Source organism: Aphelocoma coerulescens, chromosome 2 (assembly GCF_041296385.1).
Source record: "Aphelocoma coerulescens isolate FSJ_1873_10779 chromosome 2, UR_Acoe_1.0, whole genome shotgun sequence".
Taxonomy (NCBI): domain Eukaryota; kingdom Metazoa; phylum Chordata; class Aves; order Passeriformes; family Corvidae; genus Aphelocoma; species Aphelocoma coerulescens.
Window position 1 is genome coordinate 64,656,648 of NC_091015.1, and position 20,099 is coordinate 64,676,746.

Below are 20,099 nucleotides of genomic sequence, written 5' to 3' on the forward strand. Positions count from 1 at the left end.
ATGAGCAGGAGAGATCCAGGTTATGTGTACTCTTCTTCAAGATGCAGGTATAATACTGTCCCTGCCCGGCTCCGTGGGGTCCCGTGTGCACCCACGGATGCACGGGTGGGTTCGCTATTATAGTCGGTAGCAAACAGTCAAGAGGGGCATTTGCGTGCGTTCCAGCAGGAGCATTTACTGCTGCTACACTGTCGAAGGTTGCAGAGGCAAATACCAACATGATCCCAAAGCCCACAGTTTTATCCAGGGGCAGGGAAAAGGCAGGACTAGGGAACGGGGACCAATGGGGAAGCTCTGGGGGAGTGACGAGGGGTAGAGGCTGACAGCCAACCGGGGAAATCAAACTGGGGTAGATTAACATAACAAAACAATGCATCGCGGGAGAAGCCTTTTTGGTCACCCTAACATGAAGTGGTTCCTGTGGTACTAGGGACTTGTCTTACTGAGAACTCTCTGTCCTTTGTAATGTATGTTCACCGGCCACCACACAAGTATTCCCATGCTACTTAAAAATAGTATAGAATTTGAGCTGGTCTTAGAGTACACTCCTCGTTCAACCAGTGGGGTAAATACAAAACTACCATGCCAGTCCCTGGGAATCTGTGCGTACCTTTATATATAGTTGTATCTATCCTACATCCTCTGGGGCTTTGATGTCTTTTTCAGATGTGACATGCTGAGTACAATAATAGAGGGAAGAATGCACCGTGGCAAAGGCCAGCATGAATTAGGTCTTATAAGGAAATGTGGTTGCTTTGTAGTGTATTGCTCATGGCCATGCATAGGACCTGCTAGGTTTAGGCTTTCAAGCATATGCAGATGTACTGCCTTAGTTCTTTTTAGTGGCATGAAACCTTGAAAAAAAGAGAGAAGAGCTATGCTTGGTGTCACACCTTCTGGCTGGGTGCATGTGAACACCTCAGTAAACATCAGGGCAAGCCAGAAGTTGGAGCAGAGTAGCAGCTTCCTCTAGGCAAGAACACTGCAGGCCAGAGAGCTGCTGGGCAACAGCCACAGCCAGCCTTGCATTGTACAGGTAATCTCTTCAGCTCCTCTTTTATGTTCAATTATTTGTTAAACATTTTATTTCAGTTGTCTTCATTGACCCTTTCTAGGGCTTGTGCATCAGTATTCCCTTGGAAATAAGTTTTTAAACAGGGAGAAGATGAAGAGTGACTTTCAATGAGCTGCTAGACAGCATGCGTACGCTGTTTGTTTTATATAAAAGGGGGAGACTGAACATAAGAGGCAAATGCATGAAGTCAACAGCTTATTTTTAAGTTGAGAGTAAGAGCGTGTATTTCTTGGAGGGATGCTGAGACTCGGGAAGCCGTAATTAACATTTACTTTAGATAAGCTCTGATACTGACTAAAAATAGACATTCTCCAGCAGGATCCTGATGGTTTTCAGAAAGCCTTTTGTGGCAGCAGTAATGGCATACTATAGTTAGGGAATCAAATAAATGCAGTATATCTTATATGTCACTGCTGCTGTCAACTAATTGTGAACATAGTTTGTTTAACGTATTGCACTGGAATGCCTGGACTTATTTATCACGTGTCAGGGAAGGCAGGGCAATTAACATCTCAGCTGATTTAATGTGCATTGTGACCAGCCCAACCAGGCTAGTCCTGGCTTTGTTGGTGATGTTGCTGAGGACAGAAGCATGGCTTGCTTTTACCTGGGACATGCAACTCTCTAGGCACTCAGAAGGAGTCTGGGGAAGCATAATATACTCTTAATTTTTTTCCAAAGGTTCTGCTTTTCTCTGAAATTGGAGTTGTGGCTGAGCTTAGATTTTTTATTTTTGATGGAAAAGTCTGTACCAAAAAAGTCTCCCAGCTTGGGCATGACAATTGCTGTCTCCATTTTGGAAGACATCCCAAGACTTTTCTAACCTTGCTAGTGCCACCTGGTTGGTCTAGGAGTGTGTAACTTTGTTTTAAAACAGAGTGATACTATAAGCAACTCGTTAGAAATCAGAGAGTGAACCATGGAACTGTCACATCGACCTCCAAATTTGTTGTGTTTTCTTGCTAGTCTATGGGATGTCAGGGTTGTTACTGTTGAATTCCTCCCAGAATCTCTCTTATAGCAGGGCCAGTCACTGAGGTATGTGAATAATGTGGCTCATAAACAAGAGAGCTTGCTGTGTTATCACAACTGCTGTGCTTCTGTCTTTACATTATTTGTAGTGAATATCACTCTGGGGAATGCATATTCCTTGTCTTAAATCCACTGATTTAAATTTAATTATACTTTGAATTATACTTGCCAAAAATTCTTTTGGGGGGCGGGGGGGCCCTGCAGGGTTTGTTTTTTTTGGATTTTTTTTTCTTTTTTTTCTTTTTTACTGTTTATTTTTCTAAAATCACTGGCATCAGCACAATATCCTTCTTGCTATCCAGATGCTCAAATTCAGTATTTTTCACATATTAAACTGGATAACTATGCTGCTTCTGGCATATCTCAGGCCAATAACAAGTCCTACAGAGTCCTATGGAGTCCCACAGTTTCTTTTTCTGAACTCCTGTGTATGTGCAATATACACCAAATTAAGCCATAGCATAGCAGAGAATTTACAAATAACTGGGTTGCAGAAGGGTCTGTGTATCCCAGATTATTTGGTTAAAGCTCAAGGTTTGATCTCACACGCACAACTTCAAAAAGTGTCTTCTCTGTGTGGAGAACAGGTTTGGATCTCTCAAAGATGGTAAATAGGTTATTGTTTGCACGAACTTTTCATACAAGGAGTGTATGATAGTTAACATGTGGAATAACATGCATTGAATGGCTGAATAATGGAAAGCAGATGTGCCAAGAATGCCAAGCAAGATACTTGAAAGCTGTGGTGTAAAGTGGACCTTTCAACAAATGGCCAAAGCTTGTGCAACCACTAGGATCTCAGCTTATACATTTAAAAATGGATGCTAAATCAGAAAGAAGAGATACCACTTCAATGTCTAAATCAGTGAGATTTAATAAAGTGTAGAAAAATGGTGGATCACAGGATCTACCATGGGGCGAGTATTCCTTGACTTTCTCATATCTAGTACGTTTCCCAGTTGTGATTTTTCTTTTGATGTAGTAAAATGAGACAAATGGGATAAAATCCACTTGTATTTGGCTTAAAAATTCTAATCAGTCTGGCTTTATTAAAGGTTCTGGGATCTATTCCCTGACTTTCTGTGGGTTAGATCCAGGGTGTTGAAAAGAACCTCTATCACTGGAGGTTCACTAAGACATGAAAATCAAAGGAAGCAGACTATCTATCTGTTACAGCGCGGATACTGTAACACGCCTGTATCAAACCAGGAGTCCCATGAAAAGGAAATATATATAATATATATATTCCTTTCCCGTGGAAAGGAAATATAACATGGCTGGAGCTCTGCCGAGCAACTCTCACAGTCTTGACTCAGGGTCCTTGCCCGCGCAGGGAAACACAAACCAACCAATGGGGAACGACGCTGACCAGGGGCTTGGGAAACCCTGTGTGTCTGTGCCCTCAGGGCCCCTCTCCCAGGGCTACATAGCAGGGGGAGGAGACCCCGACATTTCACCCATTTATTTTTAACAAAAGAGATGTAAAACTTAACATTGAAAACCACTGGATAAACATAACAAGAACAGTTTCAAAACAAAACAAGCCACCCTCCTGAGTCTTTAAATGTCCAAACAGATTCTGTGGAACATCTTAGGGCTGACAGAAGGGAGACAGAACTCTCTGAGCATGCTTTGTGGGGAAACTGAGGCAGGAGAGGGTTTAATTTCTTCCCTCCCCCTTTTCATCCCCCACTCGGCATTGGAAAGGGATTTTTGGGGAAACAACTGGCAAAGGCATGGTTTTGTGAGGAAAACCATGGATGAAAAAACGGACTGGGAATACACTGGGGGTAATAGGACATAGGGTAAAAGGGAAAGGTGGGATTAGGAAAGAGAGACTGTAGGGGGGCTTACAATGGAAATATTGTCTAACATGACTACGATTTTTAGCATATATACTGCCTTTTACAGGAACACCATCAGGCCCAGTGACCTGCGATGCTTGTAACCCTTTTCTACCTTGTATAATTTTGAATTCTACCACCTCTCCATCTCCCAAGCTTGGGATGCATTTTTCAGGGTTATTCTTTTTAATAGCATTTCTATGCATGAATATGTCTTGCTGGTTGTCACACCTTGTTATAAAACCATAATTTTGCTTAACATTATACCATTTCACTATCCCAAAGATCTTAGCTACTATGATCTTTTCCTTTTTCCAAGTGGCTGCTGTTTTCTGTCTTGCTGCGTCTTTGCTCTCTCTTTCGGTCGCTCCTGTGTTGGAATTGTTGGGGCTGCTGGTGCCTGCGCGCTCTTCCCGGGGTCACGTTCGGGGCTGCGCGGGCCAGGCCGGGCCGCGCTGCTCAGTTCTCCATGCATCGCCTCCTCTGGTCGCAGCTTCGCTGCTGCTGCCAGGCACTGCATCTCGGATGGGCCCCCCAGCGATGACCCCCCTGCGCCCTGCTCCAGCATGTGTTTCGGCTGGGCGCGGCTCTGCTCCACCGCCACCAGCCACCGCCCACACGCTGTCCCTCTCGTTCGGGCGTTCACGGGGCTCGCTCCACGACGCGCTGCGCGGGGCCAGGCGGGCACCGCCGGGTCCTGCCGCGCCTCGCTCCGCCACCGACACTGCAGCTCACGTGGCTCCGCCCGTGAGCTGAAACTGCCTCACTGCTGCTCACAGAATGCTTGGTGCATGTTGCCGAGGCCACACGGTCCCTGAGTCGGGCTTCCCTTCGCCAGGACACAGCTGACATTGCTCAACAGTCTCGTTAATTAAATAATATTCACGAAAATATTCTTCCATCGGCATGTATTTTGACTCAAAAATTAACTGTGTCCAAGCAGTGTTCCAAAAGTCCTTGGTAAGAATTAAATCCCAAGAAACATAGAAAAAGTTCTTGAACAACCATGCCAGGAAGTGTTTCAGTTCTTTTTGAGCTTGAATCAAGCTAAAATTTACAAATCGTTGTTCAAGAATCTTTTAAAGTTTAAGATAAATGTCCATATGTGGCTCTGAAAGCCAAGAGTCTTCCCACGGTTCCTCCATAGTTTAGATATGGAATAGCAAAACAAAACCAAGAAGAGGAATCCAAAGTTTCTAGGGTTTACTCACACAAATCAGTCGCTTAGGGATCGGGGATCGTTCTGCTTGCAATTCTCTACCAGTTGATACAGCGGGGATACTGTAACACGCCTATATCAAACCAGGAGTCCCATGGAAAGGAAATATATATATGGACAGATTCTTGTTGTAGATGTTTCAGAGATGTTTATTTCCCCAGCTGCATGGCCGGAGCTCTGCCGAGCAACTCTCACAGTCTTGACTCAGGGTCCTTGCCTGCGCAGGGAAACACAAACCAACCAATGGGGAACAAGGCTGACCAGGGGCTTGGGAAACCCCGTGTGTCTGTGCCCTCAGGGCCCCTCTCCCAGGGCTACATGGTCGGGGAGGAGACTCCGACATCTATCTATCTATCTATCTATTTATCTATCTATCTAATTATATACCTCATATCTTTGTCTTAAGCTGTAATTTTATTGAAAGCTAAGACATAAATTTAAGGGCATGTAAATTGGTATGATTTTTCCTAGTTAATTCCACATAGACTTAAAACTCTGTTTTTGAAAACAGAATAATTCCTGGTTTATAATACTGTATTTGTTTTGTAGGTCTCATCATCGATTGGTCCTTTGAGTCTGGCCTCAGAACAGCTAGTAGGAAGGGTTAGCTGTCTGTAAAGCAGCAGTTCTGTAAGCTGTTGTGATAGTGTTGCTGATATACAGGCTGCAGTGTGGCTTTCCCTGCCTTGGGGAGTGGTAGCCTCTAGCTGTGCTTGGCATATGAAATGTGCAGGTTGAAATCAGTGGGATTTTTTCATGAGAGGTGATGCTTTCAGAATCTCATAATTTATTCTCTTCACTGCAACATTGCAGCATGTTGGTTCTCCTTAGGAAATTGTCCCATTCTCCTGGGGATTCTCTAGAAGAAGGGGGAAGAGCTGTTGGTGGTTTGCAACTCATACTGACTGAGGCTAGGACTCAGCTACTTACAAAAACTGCGATAACAATTTTTTGTGCCTCTATATGTCAGGTACACAAATTCTTGACAGCCTGAGGTTACAGTAGAAAATGCAGTTTTTGTGGCAGGTCTATTCCCCTCCTGATCCTGGATAGAGAACAACAATTGATAGGAGGATTTGATTTATCATTTCTCTTTGATGTATTTTTCCAGTTGGCCTAGCACTTTTCTCAGAAGTTCCAGGGTTAGCAGTAAAGAGGTAGTCTTCTAGAAAAAAATTCTCTTGTGAAAAGTCACAATTTCAGCATTCACCTCCTTTACCTATAATCCCCATGAAGTTATTAAAAAAATTATGGAGAAGAGCTATAGCCTGGAACAATGTCTTTTGAAAGCTAGCAATATGTTTTTCTCCAAACTGCATGATTCATTCAACAGCCTCATCTAGTCTGAGGTTAAAATACAGCCATGGGTATCTTGGCCATCACTACATGGCCAAGAAACATTAAGTTAGATGAGACTGACTATCAAGCAAGTCCAATTAAGAGCACATCAACTTTCTTAAGTATGGGGCTATCATATATATGGTTGCATTCCAGTGAGTGTTTAGGAGGTACTAGAGCCTAGGTGTAGGGTGGTTAGTATTCCTGGAGTTTCTGTGTAATCATAAATAAGAGAGAGGTTTTATCTCTTGACCATTCTTGAAAGCCCAGCTTGAAAGCCTAGCTTCGGGTGCTCTGAATTGTCCACGGATGAAGCTTCACTTTTCCTTAACCATGGCTCTAGTACCCTGATAATCTGTCCCCTTTCTCACAATGGCCCTGTGGGGCATCTGTCAGCAGACCCGAGGGAAACAAAATTTCTTCATCATTTTGCTTAAGAGAAGCCCGATGGAGCTGGTGTAGCTATTTTAGGGGTAACTACCTGAGACATGTTGCATGTGCTTTTGGAATATGTTGTCACATGGCTTATTTTTGGATTTACACATTTTTATCCACTGGTCTTTCTTATAAGTTGTATATAACAAAAGAAATACTGCATCGAAGATTTGGTTACAGTATATTGACAAATTAAAGTGTGTCTCCTGTTGTTATGGTGATAAAAGCTGTGATTAAATGATAAAGGGATTAAAAATATCCATCAATCCCTGAGCTGTGGTAATGAGGTTCAATTTAAGTAACTGAGCATGATCTCACTAAAATTAAAATGCATAGTCACAACCCTACTAGCGAGACCAATGCTGCTAGTGAATAAAAAAGTGTGTGTGTTTGACTTGCAAAGTGTGTATGTTTTTAAATATATAGCATATGAATATGTACAGGAAAACTGTATTTCTGACCACATGCTGGCTGTCAGAAAATGAGAGGTGCAAACTGCAATGACTGCTTGCTGTTAGTAGTATGAAAGGTAGCCTGAATTCCTGTTCACCCCAAACCTGTGCTTGGCTTCATGTCTGCCATTCAGTTCCCCTTAGGTCAATGAAGTACAGGTATGATCTCTTATTTAAGCATGTATTTAAATGAAGCACATACCATAGCTGAATAGAGACTGCTGAGTAGGTCTGTTACATGAGTATGAAAATACAGAGATCTGGATGTACTAAAGAAAGTATCTTGGGGAGACGTTATGATGTGTATCCCATATCGCTGCCCTATGCCCACCAATTAGTTTTGTGCCTTCCTATGCCTCTAAACTGAGAGGGGGAAGGAAAAACTGAGCAAAACTTTTTCAAAGCAGTTTGCAGCTTGTTCAAGGTCATACAGAGATAGCAATTTTTTTCCAGCTGCAGCACGAGAGCGAGGAAGCACCCAGCTTGCTGCTCCCAGGTCAGTTTTTTTGGCCAGTTGTTCAGCTTCTTTTTCTCCAGAGGGAGACTGAGAGTTGAATTTTTTCCTTCCCTGGAATTTCAGATTTTCTCCCTTTTCTGCTGGACTGCTTCAATATCAGAACACATCGGGGGAACTTTCCACCGAGCACAGAGGGCCTGGCCCTGGGCCAAGCCCCAGCTCCAAGGAGACCAAAGGGAGGACTCTAACACTTTCCCAGTTTTTTTCTCCACAACGAGAGATTTTATTATTTAGCATTGTTTCCTTTTCCTGTGTGTTTGTTAAATAAATAGTTTTTATCTCTTTCAGTTTCCTTTGAGGAAAATTTATTTTCCCCGGACCTGGTGGGGGAGGGGTGGTGACCTGCCTTCTCTCAGAGGATATATTTCTAAATTTGCCCTAACCAGGTAACAAAAATTTACCTGATGGATTTTTTTCTTTTACTTGGCTCAGATAAATTCCTTCAGTTACTGGTATACAGCATATGATAAGTGTTTTATAAATATGATGCATTTATGGCACAAATTGACCATAAATCAGGCTGAAATAAACCCCAGTACTGAAAGCCAGGGCAAGTGTTTAAGTGCAGTGCTAATGCATAGTTTTCAAGGGAATAGAAAATGGCTGAACACTAAATAAACTGGATTGCTGCTGAAATAGTACAATTTAAGAAAAAAAATCCCTTGAATACCTATGAAGTGACAATTGATTTTTGCATATGAGGCTTAGAAAATTCTCTTCCCACTCTATTCTTTTAACTTTTTTTTTGTGAGAAGATGATTTTTTGTTAAATCATCAGCTTCTGTACCTTCCAAGATTTGCATTGGCTTATCCAGTTGGCATCAGGTCACTAGTGGTGCACCCCAGAGATCTGTGTAGGGCCCAATCCTCTTTAATATCTTTATCAATGATCTGGATGAGGGGATTGAGTCTACCAACAGCAAATTCATAGACACCAGGTTGTGTTGGAGTGTTGAACTGCTGGAGGGTAGGGGAGCTCTGCAGAGGGTTCTGGACAGGCTGGATTGATGGGCTGAGACCAATGGCATAAGGCTTAACAAGACCAAGTGCTGGGTCCTGTGCTTTGGCCACAACAAACCCAGGCAGTGCTACAGGCTGGGGCCAGAGTGGCTGGAAAGCTGCCTGGTGGGAAAGGTGCTGTTCAACAGCAGCTGACCATGAGCCAGCAGTGTGCCTGGATGGCCAAGAAGACCAATGGCATCCTGGCCTGTATCAGCAATAGTGTGGCCAGCAGGACCAGGGAAGCTCAGCACTGTTCAGGCTGCACCTTGAGTGCTATGTCCTGTTCTCAGCCCTTCAGTTTAGGAAGGGTGTTGAAGTAGTGGAATAAGTCCAGAGAAGGGCAATGAAGCTGATGAAGGGTCTGAAGCACAAATCCTGTGAACAGTGGCTGAGGGAGCTGGGGTTGTTCAGCCTGGAGAAAAGGAGGCTCAGGGGAGACCTTTTCACTCTCTACAACTGCCTGAAAGGAGGTGTCTCGGTTTGAAAGACAGGTGTCTGCTAAGGAAGGCAGAAGCCTCCCTTGAAGTGGCAGATATAACCCCTTTCCCTCTGAGTTATTATGATTTTGAAATCAAGGGTCTTTAGGCAAAGATGTGGGAAATAGGAATAACAGTTCTTTACTATATATAGATATATAGATATATAGATATATAACCAGTCAAACAAAACAACAACAACTATGACAGTAACAGCAAACACAAACCCAGTCCCAGCCTTCTCGGCTGTCAGGCCCTTTCCCCTCAGGTGCAGTTCTGCTCGCAGCCGGCAGGGGCGCTGGCGGCTCCCGGTGAGCAGGGCAGGTGCGATGGTTCCCCCGCGGCTGCAGGGGGCGCTCCGGAGCGAGCTCGGGGAGCACGCAGCTCTGGTGCCCTGGGATCCCAGGGAAGGATGGAACAAAGGCTTCACAAACCGCTGGGCAGCCGATCCTGGACTCCCGGAACAGCAGGCTGGAATGGCAGGCTGGAGCGGCAGGGACAAACACAAATCCCGGGTGGCAGACGAGATGTATCCAAAAGGGGAACCCCCCGGGGCTCCAGGCAGGCAGGGTGAACACAGCTACAACGCAGCGAAGGCTCGAAGCAGCAGCGGGGCAGGGCGGCCACAGCCCAGCCTCCAGCAGGGCAGGGAAAGCAGCCTTGGGATCCCGGTGTTGTTTCCAGCAGAAAGGAAAGACGCCGAAAACGGGAACCAGCAGCTCCTCTCTCTGCAGCTTCTCCCTCCAGACGCTGAGAGCGAACTGCCCCACACCCAGGTGAAAACAAAGGAGTCGCCAGGCCCATCTCACTCCCAATGGCAGCTGTTTTGTCTTTCTTAAGTACAGTCATTTGTGCCCTAGCAACATGCATATGGGAGAAAATTCCTCTAACAGAAAAAAAAACTAGGACTAAACTAAAACCCCAACAGGAGGTTGTAGCCAGGTGGGGGTTGGTCTCTTCTCCCAGGCAACAAGAGACAGGATGAGAGGACACAGTCTTATGTACTGCCAGGGGAGGCTTAATTTGGACATTAGGAAGAAATTCTTCACAGAAAACGTGATTAGATATTGGAATGGGTCGGCCAGGAGGTGGTGGAGTCACCGTCCCTGGAGGTGTTTGAGGAAAGACTGGATGTGGAACTCAGTGCCATGGTCTAGCTGGCATGGTAATGTTCAGTCATAGGTTGGACTTGGTGATCTCAGAGGTATTTTCCAACCTAATTGATTCTGTGATTCTGTCTTCCATACAGGTGAAACTTCTAGGATTCTCAATCTGTTTGGAAAATCCTAGTATAGGTCTATGAAAAAGGTAAGAAACAGTGGTTGGAGAGCTAACAACAGCAAATAACAGTACCAGCAAGAGAATAATTTTCCTTCTTACCTATTTACTCCAGCTGGAGAGCTACCTACAGACAAATGGAAGAACAGACTAGGAGGAATTAAATGTATATATTATGTGAGGAGATCAGTGTAGGCACCTCACTCAATTTTTCAGTGGCCTGAGGGTTACACCTCCTAGTGCAGGATCAGTGGCACACAGACATGAATTCAACCTGAATATGTTATCTAACAAAAGTAATTAGTCTTGCATTTGATGCAGAAATTGAGGGTGAGATCTCCTTAATTTAATGGGAATAATGTAGAAAGGTATAGTTTGTACAACAGCAGTCTAGATTTTGCCTCTAAGTCTAGATGCTGCAAGTGATTTGATGTCTAACAGACTGAAATCATACTAGTAGGAATGTAGTCAGTTTCTCTCAGTGTAACTGTAGTAATTGACAGGTTAATTCTCTGGTAGGCAAGTGAGAGTTTCCTCTTTATCAAAAATACCTTATATTGCTAATACTTTATGTGTATATATATAAATATTTCCGTATTTTATAGTTACTCCTTTTACGTACTTCTTACAAAGGAACACCCCTCTCTCTGACAGCTTCACCAGTGATGAGGCCTTGAAAAGAAAGGGGAGAAGTCTTTCCCACTGTCCTTGCAGTGCAATGAAAGGTGGCAGCACTTCTCTCTCCTTTAATGGGGGAGGCAACAACAATCCATCTTTAGAATGAAGCCACAGTGGAAGAAGAATTTATGAGGATGCTCTTTACCTGGTAGGCAAAAAGAGCTACAAAAAGTGTCTGGAAAACATCTCATCTAAGTTTGGTCTCCTGAACTCTTTTCAGCTGAGTCTGTAGGTGGGTTAGATCAGAGAGTTCTGTGGGAACTGACTGAAAATAAACTGCAGTATTATCATTAGGACCTGATTTACAAACAGAGTTACCAATCTCCTTTCATTGAGCAGTTGCCAGAGAAATACGAAGAATGCACGTGAACAATCAGCAAGTCTCACCACTGCAATGAGAAACCTTTAACACAAGTTCAGTTAAAACCTCCTTACTGCTGCAGGTACCTCCTAAACTGCTCCTTACTGAGCAGGTACTGACATAAATGTATGAATAATGATAGGGAGACGCAGCAGCCTTTGTATTAATGAGATTATGGGATGCCTTCCCATTGTTAGCATGTCCCTGCTGATGGATGCCAGGGTGGGAGAAGGAGGTGTCATCTCATCCCCACTCAGCAGCACATCCTCTCCCCACCTGTGGCTAGGAGCAAGCAGGAGGGAGCTGGGGGCCAGGTAGAGAAATCTGCACCCAAACAAGTAGGGTTCAAAAAAGATGCTTACAGCAACTGTAAGTTGTGGGTGTCTGTGGGAAGTGAAAATGAAATTACTTGTACAAAGAAACTGTTTTGAAACAGACAGTAAAATTTCAACCAGAGCACTACTTCGATACAAATGCAAGGAAAGGCAAATGACAAGCAGGGTCTTCAAATTAAGAAAGGTATTGGTAAAAGTAAGGAAAACAATATAGAGTTCACCATGTGTAGTACAGGAACAAATTTGCTGATATATATATATTTATATACATATTTATATACACACACATATATATATAAATCACCTTTAAAGTGCCATTTTGGGAGGAGAAGCTTCCAGGAGGACAATCTGTTAATGCTCAGTCTTTATGAATGGAGTCTGTACACAGCTGAATCTTTAGGCAATGCAGATATGGGGCATTTGTTTTCATTTTAATTTCTTTCCACAGTCACAACATTATTGCATTGGACTTTTTTTTCCTGAGCTCTACTATTAATTAAAAATATTGTCAAGGGTGCTACTTCACTGTTGATTCTCAATTTACAGATAATGTTTCTAATTTATAAACTAATCTGGAGACTGAGTCTTGCCAAAATACAGTGTTTAATTAATAGAGGTAGGTGTAAAGTACAAATTAGTCCTGTGGCACAGGTATGGAGCTTCCCTAGATGATACAAACATCAAGGTTCACGCAGTGAGAACAGGGATATAGAAGTGCTTGTTACAGCTATTCCTGGTTGGAATGGTTCCTTCACAAAGGCTTGGCATATGACTTAATGTATTATTCTGTGTTCTCACCCCTTAGTTATATCATTATATTCATTTAACTGTACATTATTATTATCCTTGTCGCTGCAGTTGGATGCTTCCCATTGCTTTCGTAAATGGCATGCCAGAATTTTATCAGCTAAACCTACACCACTGGGACAGGCAGTTTCTGTTTCTGTTTCTGTTTCTGTTTCTGTTTCTGTTTCTGTTTCTGTTTCTGTTTGGAGTGACAAAATTCCCGTTGGATTAAATGTTGTGAGATTACTTCAGTATTTGGATGTGCAGTAAAAGAAAGAAAATGATGGAAGTACCATATTCCTAGCCTTTCCCTGGATACTCTTCCTTGCAAAGAATGGAAAGCTGACATTTTTATGGATTGACACAATTTTGTACGTATCATTTCTAGTTGAAATAAGTCCTACAGAGAGCACTCTGCAATGTGAAAGACAAGTGTTCCATTCACCTCATCTAATTGCTTTGCTTCCCTCCTCCCTCTGGAGAAGGATGAACCCATTGCTCTCTCTAGCATATCATCCACATTAACTTGGTTTGAGAGCTGCCTGAACATCGTTTAGTGCCTGGGTAATTAATTGAAAACCCCCAACACTTTCTTGCTTCAAAAGGCAGAGATGGTTTTGTAGTGCTAATGGGATTGCATATCATTTGTGGAATTCCTTAATTGTGGTGTATTGATTTTCTGCCTGAATCAAATTATTTTTATCCATATTTATTGCACTGTTACAAAATCCCTGTGAAAATCTTTCCATTAAATGTTATAAATCTCCCTGCTAATATGATGTAAATGTCCTGCTGTTTTCACTTGGTGCACTAATAAGCAAATCAGTTCTTGCAGTTTGATCATACACTTAAAGCTGAAGTTACTGATAAAGTGACTTTCCCTTTTTATTTGATAGTGAACATTGTGCCACTCAGATTTGACAGGAAAATTTTCACTTCTCCATAACCCTGGTCATAGTTAGATGAAGGAAGACTTGCACTACTCCAACCTTTTTACAAGCTGCCTTGAACAAGTACACTAAATAATTATACCACTAAGCTTCACACAGCCAATATAAAACACCTTGGTGACTGGAAACATCCATTCCTCTATGGATTTTTCTTCACCACCAAATTCTGTAGTTATTACTTCTCTACTTAACCCATCCCTGAAAATTTCTATGGTAATGTTTTCTTTCTGGCATCACACTAAACATCAAAAATGGCAGTTTCTAAACAGCAACATATACATGTGGCACCAGAGCATTTGCTCTGAGGGTGATGCTCAAAAGCACTGATTGTGATCAATCTTCTTCCTGATGAGGATGCTCTCTTGCAGAAACAGGCTATGCATTTGAAAGAGCCACATGGATATCATGAAACAGCTTACCACAAAATTCCCTCCTCACTGAACACAAATCCTGGTGCAAACCCTTTGTAGAAAAAGGATTACTCTTTCACCAAGAACTTCCTCTACTGAAAGAAGATTCAACCTGCAAGAGATTGAATCCATGACAGCTTTCCAAGAGCCTCAACATGCAGCACTCTTCCCTTGAGATCACTGGTGTCATCAGAAGCAAATTCCCCATTAACCATCGGCTGCATATGCAAGAGGTACTGCACCTGGCTGCAAATCTCCAGTGGCCTGCCAGAAGTGGCAGTTCCTGTTGTATCAGAGTTCCTGGCCCCTCTATTCTTGTGTTTCCCAGGACTTACTCTGCTTCTCCTGGTGTCCCTTCTTATGGATGAGGGGTGTACATGGAATTAAAAAGTCAAAGCCAAGACTAACAGAAACATATGAAAGTCACAATTATCTGTGAGAAACTATTTATCCTCTGAGATTCTGGGCTTAATCCTCAAGAAGGATCTAAACACATGAATCCTGAGCAGTAAAATTTATTGCTTTCTACTTTAATGAAAGATGGGTTTTTGTGGGCTGAAGGGTTTTCTAGCACATAACTGCCCTCCCCTTCTCCTACAGAGTGATGATCACCCTTGTCTTATCCTCTGGAGTAGACTGTCTTCTTGCCTTTGCTCTTGCTCATCTATTATTGCATGTTTGACTGATTATTTTTGCTCTCAGATGGTCAAACTTTTCAAGTATTAGAACAATTATTTTCAGCTTTTACTTAGCCATGAAGGTTGGTGCTTCTTTTTCAGACCTGAAGTACTTCTGCCGGAAAACACCGGTCTGATTTTTTCCCCGAAGTATTTTCATTTCTGCTGAAAAAAGACACCTCCTCTCCTCATGGCTTCCTTTCCCCAAGAATATCTTGTGTGCGTTTCGGCCTGACGCAAATCAGATCTTTCTTCTGTCACTCACGAAGCACTCCTCTCCGAGTGCCAAATTCAAGCAGGGCTGATAGCCTCAAACTAATGGAAGGCAGGACTGATTCCTCCATGTCTTTCTGCCGTAAGCTTCGTGATTTCCCTCTTCCCCCTCCAGGCGACGACCGGGGGAGGGGGGCAGGGCTGCGCGAGAACGGGAGTAGGTGGAAAAATGAAAGAAAGCCACAGCTGACAGGCAGTTTCGTGGACGAGAGGGACACTGAGGGGTGGCTGTGGGGCCGCGCGGAACAGGCGCGGATGCCGCGGAGGGAGGAGCCGAGGATGGCGCGTTTCGGGGCCCACGGGCGGCGGGGTCGGGCGCTGCACGGCGGGTGCGGCCGGGGCCGCCAGGGGGCGCCGGCGCCACGGGAGTCGCAGGCGGCCAAGGCGGAGGGGCGCGCGGTGCTCGCCCAGCGCGGGGCGCGGCGGGGCCGGGCCGGGACGCGACGCGGGGCGGGCACAAAAGCGCCGCGCCCGCCACGCCACCTTGGAGTCGGCGCTGGGGGCGGCGTGGGCTTGGCGGGCCGGAGATCAGCGCTTAGTGGCGCCGGTACGGGCGGCTGTCTCGGGACTCGCAGGATGCCGGAGGCGCGACAGCGCGGAGCGCGGGTGCTGTGGACGCTGCTGTGGGTGGCCGTGGTGCGCTCCTACAACGTGGACGTGGGTCGCCCCGTGATTTTCCGGGGTCCCAACGGCTCCTTCTTTGGGTACTCGGTGCTGCAGCACTACCACGATAGCACGCGGTGGTGAGTAGTGCGGCCCCTGTGTGCCCGGGGTTGGCGAAGGCGCGGTTGGCGGCGGGGATGCGGCCGGGCGGTCACTGCCGGGCTATCCATCCCTCCCGGCAGCCGCATCTCCCGCAGCGGGGCAGCAGGAGCCGAGCCCACTCGCAAGTGCAGCAAAGGGGCGCCTCCTCCCTGGCTGCGGGGCCTCTCCCCGCGCTCGGTTCACCTCTTCGTGTGGGTCCAGTGGAGTCAGAGCTGTGGGCTCCGCGCCCCTTGTGCACGAGGGATTTTCCTGATGTGAGCAGGGGGGCCCGCGCTGGGAGGCGTTTTAACACGGGGATGTCCTTTCCGGGCTGGCAGCCGGCGCTCGGCATTGTGACCTAAACTGTCCTCAAGCGCCAGCCGGCCCGCGGCCGATGTCTCGACGCTGTGTTCGGTCCCCCTTCCTCGCGGGAAATATTTAGGCAGCTCATCGTCTTGACTGGGTGCGAAAAAGCGCACGGGGTACGGAAGATGATGGGTTTTGCCGTGCTAAAGGGAAATGTTTCTAATAGCGGTGCCCTCCAGAGAGAGCAGCGCGCTCAGCGTCCACGGAGCTAAACTCCCCACAATCTGGCGGGGGGCAAAATTCCTTCGGAGGCTGAAGAGACGCTTCCAAATCGTAGAGGAAATGTCTGTGTAACTTAAAAATAAAAAGAAGGCCGATGATAGAAAGTTTATCTGCATCCAAAAATTTGTGAAACTGACAAGCTTCTTGTTTTCCCGTTGACTGAAAAGAGCATTGGACCATAGTCTGTTTGTTGTCTCGGTTAGAGGCTCTTTGTTAGAATTAAAAGTGATTTCTCTTAACTGGACCTAGCTGATGTCATCTGGTGCACTTCTAATGTGAGTAGGAACCACTGCTGCCAGTAAGTGTCCACAAAGCATGTCTTTATCTTTTTATACTTAGATATTCAGCTGTTGATGTTAGAACTTTGGTGCGCTGTGGTTTAAATAAATGTATTCATTCTGGCCTACAGTTCTTTAAAAATGAATTTCTTTCACACCCTTTAGTACACAAGTAGTTCTATGCTCTGCCTTTCTACATAGTGGCTTTCATGGAGCATTGAAATTTAAGGACTTATAAGAAGATTTCTTAGAGGAAAAGCACGCTGGGAGAAGAAAAGCTCTCAGTTTAAAGCAATGCTTAACTTAGGTCAGGAGTCAATGAAGGGTGCAAAGGCTGAAAGGAACTTTTATTCAACACAAGTTGCTGGGGATTCACAATGGTGTGAATGAAATGCTGATCTAGTGCAGTGTGGTAGGACAAAAGTGGTAGAATTTGTTTCTTCTTATCTGTCATTCTGATTGATAATATGAGTTATCTTCAGATAGCACCTGCTGGTGTGATATTTTTGGAAGGGAAGGTGGACTAGGGAGGATTCTTGCAGATATCTCCAGTTTGTTTAGAAACATGCTGGACTTTTAAGTGTTGGGCATCTGTCTGAAGCCAGGGATCTGTTAGAAGTCTGGTGCTCAAAATTAAAATCTCAAGTTACGTAAACTCCATTTTTCTGGAAAATGGAGCTGATTCATGGCGCCTTTGCTGTGGCACCCAGAAGAAAAGGAAACCCAAACCAACCAACATCTAAGATCATTAAATTCTTTTAAATAAAAAAGTTGTTAGGCCTAACACCGAGAAGGGTTAACAGCAGCTTAATGTGGTCAGCCATCAGCACTGTCAGAAATCATGAGGGTGGGATTGTCACCACTGGTGGGAAAGCTCCTCTTTCATTGTTTGACCAGGGAGCAGGAAGTTTGCTTTCATGGGTACTTCAAAATCCTGTTTCCAACAGACACTGGGATAAAAAGTTTGGGAGAAGAGTATTTTTACACTCTCCTTGATTCTAGTGTGCTATGTGCAGTTGTGCTCGTAATGTGTGTGTGCATCCTAAAGGTCAATAATGAATGTCTCTTAAAAGTATATGCAGACTGCTTCCAGTTTTCTGAAGAAGCTTCTCTTAAAAGTCAGGGTTATTGTTTGGTTTTGTGTGTCAAGTTTTTTTTCTTTTTTCTTTTGACTTTTATATACCCAAGGAAGAGCTGTGATTTCAGTTTTCTCATGTCCATTTGGTCTGTGCACTCCAATGGGAAGTAGTTAAAATAATTTAACTTTAGACAGTTGTATTTTGCCATTCAAGGCTTGCCCGGTGAGTTTAGCACTATGTGAGCCTGCAAAAATGTGATTGATCATATCTGAGGCTGATAGGGCTTCTGCCCATCTAAAATTGTTTAATATGTTAATATGCTCTCAAGCATTTGAAAGTATTCAGGGAACTCTAGCTCTTCATTGCTTGAAGACAATACTCACCTAATGTGCTTCTGATCGTGAGAGCTGTGTTGTTTTCGGTAGCCTGTCCATGTGTTGGTGTGTGTGAATCTATTTGTGTGTGTGTGTGTGTGTATATAAATATATATAGTCACTGATTCATATTAAGATGGTATCTCTCATAGCCATGTCTTCTGTGTTTCAACTCTGTTTTCCAAGACCACAAAGGCATCTGTCTGTATTGCCTACATTAGGCCTGCAGGTTTCCAGTAAACTGGTTCAGGGTTTGGTGATTCTTCAGGATTTATGTGAGCCAGATATTAATGTAGAATGCAAAAAGAAGTGGGGATGGGGATATTTGGTATGAAATCTTACATCAGAGAAATCTTACATTCTGCTGCACACAGAAATTATAGTGCAATATGGGTGTTCAGCCACCACTACAATAGTGAAGCAAGTCAGTGCCTTTGATGTTTTCTGCAATAGTTGATTGCAATGATGATTCCGTTGACCTGTTTTTGCACATTTTCTTATCTCAAGAAAGGTTTCTCATCACAGATGCGCTGAGGTTATTGTATTTCTGACTATGTCATCTTTTCCTTCCTTAAGTGGGTTTTATGGCTGTAAATCTTGACAGGTTTTCTCAGTTACCCATCATTGCCATTTCCAGCAAGAAACCAGGTGGCTGGTTGCTTTGGAGCAGGGACAAGATGAAGTGCTTCTGCTCTCTGGATATAATTTTGAAATTTGGAGTAAGGACTCAAACAATAACCAAGAAATGACCCCAGACAGTTAGAAAAAAATATCAATTTTTGCCCCAATAAAAAGTGTTAATAATTTGATTATTATTTATTTTTATTTATTTTTATTTTTTTTATATTTTTTTTTAATGAATAAGATGTTCCTTTAGTCTCTCTCCCTTTCTGTCCTTATAACCCCTTCTTGCTGATACCTTCCCATCTCTCAGCAAGTCTAGGGTGACCATTTCATCTTGTCTGGCAAAATGATCTGGCATGAAAAGGTAATGAAGTCAGTTTAGTTGCATGGTGTCCTCTTGCCAGTTTTACAATAAAGAATGAGTCTGGCCTCTGTCCTGTTGCATCATTCCTTCAGCCCTGCTCTTCACTGGTTTGTACTGCTGCTGAAATAATGAACATTGATCTGCGTTTTGAGCCGATGGGTATGTGTCGTTGGCATGTCGCATAAACTTGTGTGCTAGCAGAAGGAAGGTGATTCCAAAATCAGACAGAATGAACTTTCTAATACAATTTGAAGCACTAGAAAGCAGGCATTCTTTATCTGCACAGGACATGCAGCTGATCTCTCCTTGTTCTGCATGTATTGTGAGACTTTACAACAAGGTATTTATCATAATCATATATATTCATTAAAACATGTTTCTTATCTAATACAAAAACATCACTTTCCTAGAACTATTTTACATGCATCTGCCTCCTTCTGAAAGTCCTTTTATGATTCTGGAGGTTTATTAAGAGGGGTCTCTGGTGGTTGTATGCACTGAATGCTTCGATATTAAAGGTGACCTTTCCTTGAACTTTTTCTTTGGGCACGTGCTGTTGCTTCTTGTTATATAACTTGTCCAAGAAAACACTGTAGGCCTCTTTATCTGTTTCTCCACTGGTTCCAGCCACATTTATCATCCCATGTGCATACCTTTATATCCTTTCTTCTTTTTTTTTTGCCAGCTTAGTCTTTAAGCTCTATTCAGCAATTTTAGGGGAGCTGAACATTTTTATTCTCTATGTTATTTATCAAAGGTGTGGTAACAGACTGACCCAGTGAAAACTGGGTGTTGTGTGCATAATCTAAACAGTGATACTGTAGATCCTGCCATGGAATTTCGAGGAACCTGAGCTTGCTGTCATTGGTCATGGATCATCCAGCCCTCCCGCTTCTTGGTCTGCATGTAA

At 43.9% G+C, this 20,099-nt stretch overlaps 1 protein-coding gene across 2 annotated transcripts in view; it reads left to right on the forward strand.

The window, feature by feature from the left end:
- The first annotated feature begins 15,619 nt into the window (after positions 1 to 15,619).
- ITGA9 (integrin subunit alpha 9) overlaps positions 15,620 to 20,099 on the forward strand; it is a 250,265-nt gene continuing 245,785 nt past the window's right edge. For both annotated transcript variants that reach the window (XM_069007851.1, XM_069007852.1), the window contains exon 1: positions 15,620 to 15,881. In XM_069007851.1, the coding sequence (XP_068863952.1) occupies positions 15,715 to 15,881 (167 nt within the window). In that variant the 5' untranslated portion in view covers positions 15,620 to 15,714. The remainder of the gene's footprint in view (positions 15,882 to 20,099) is intronic.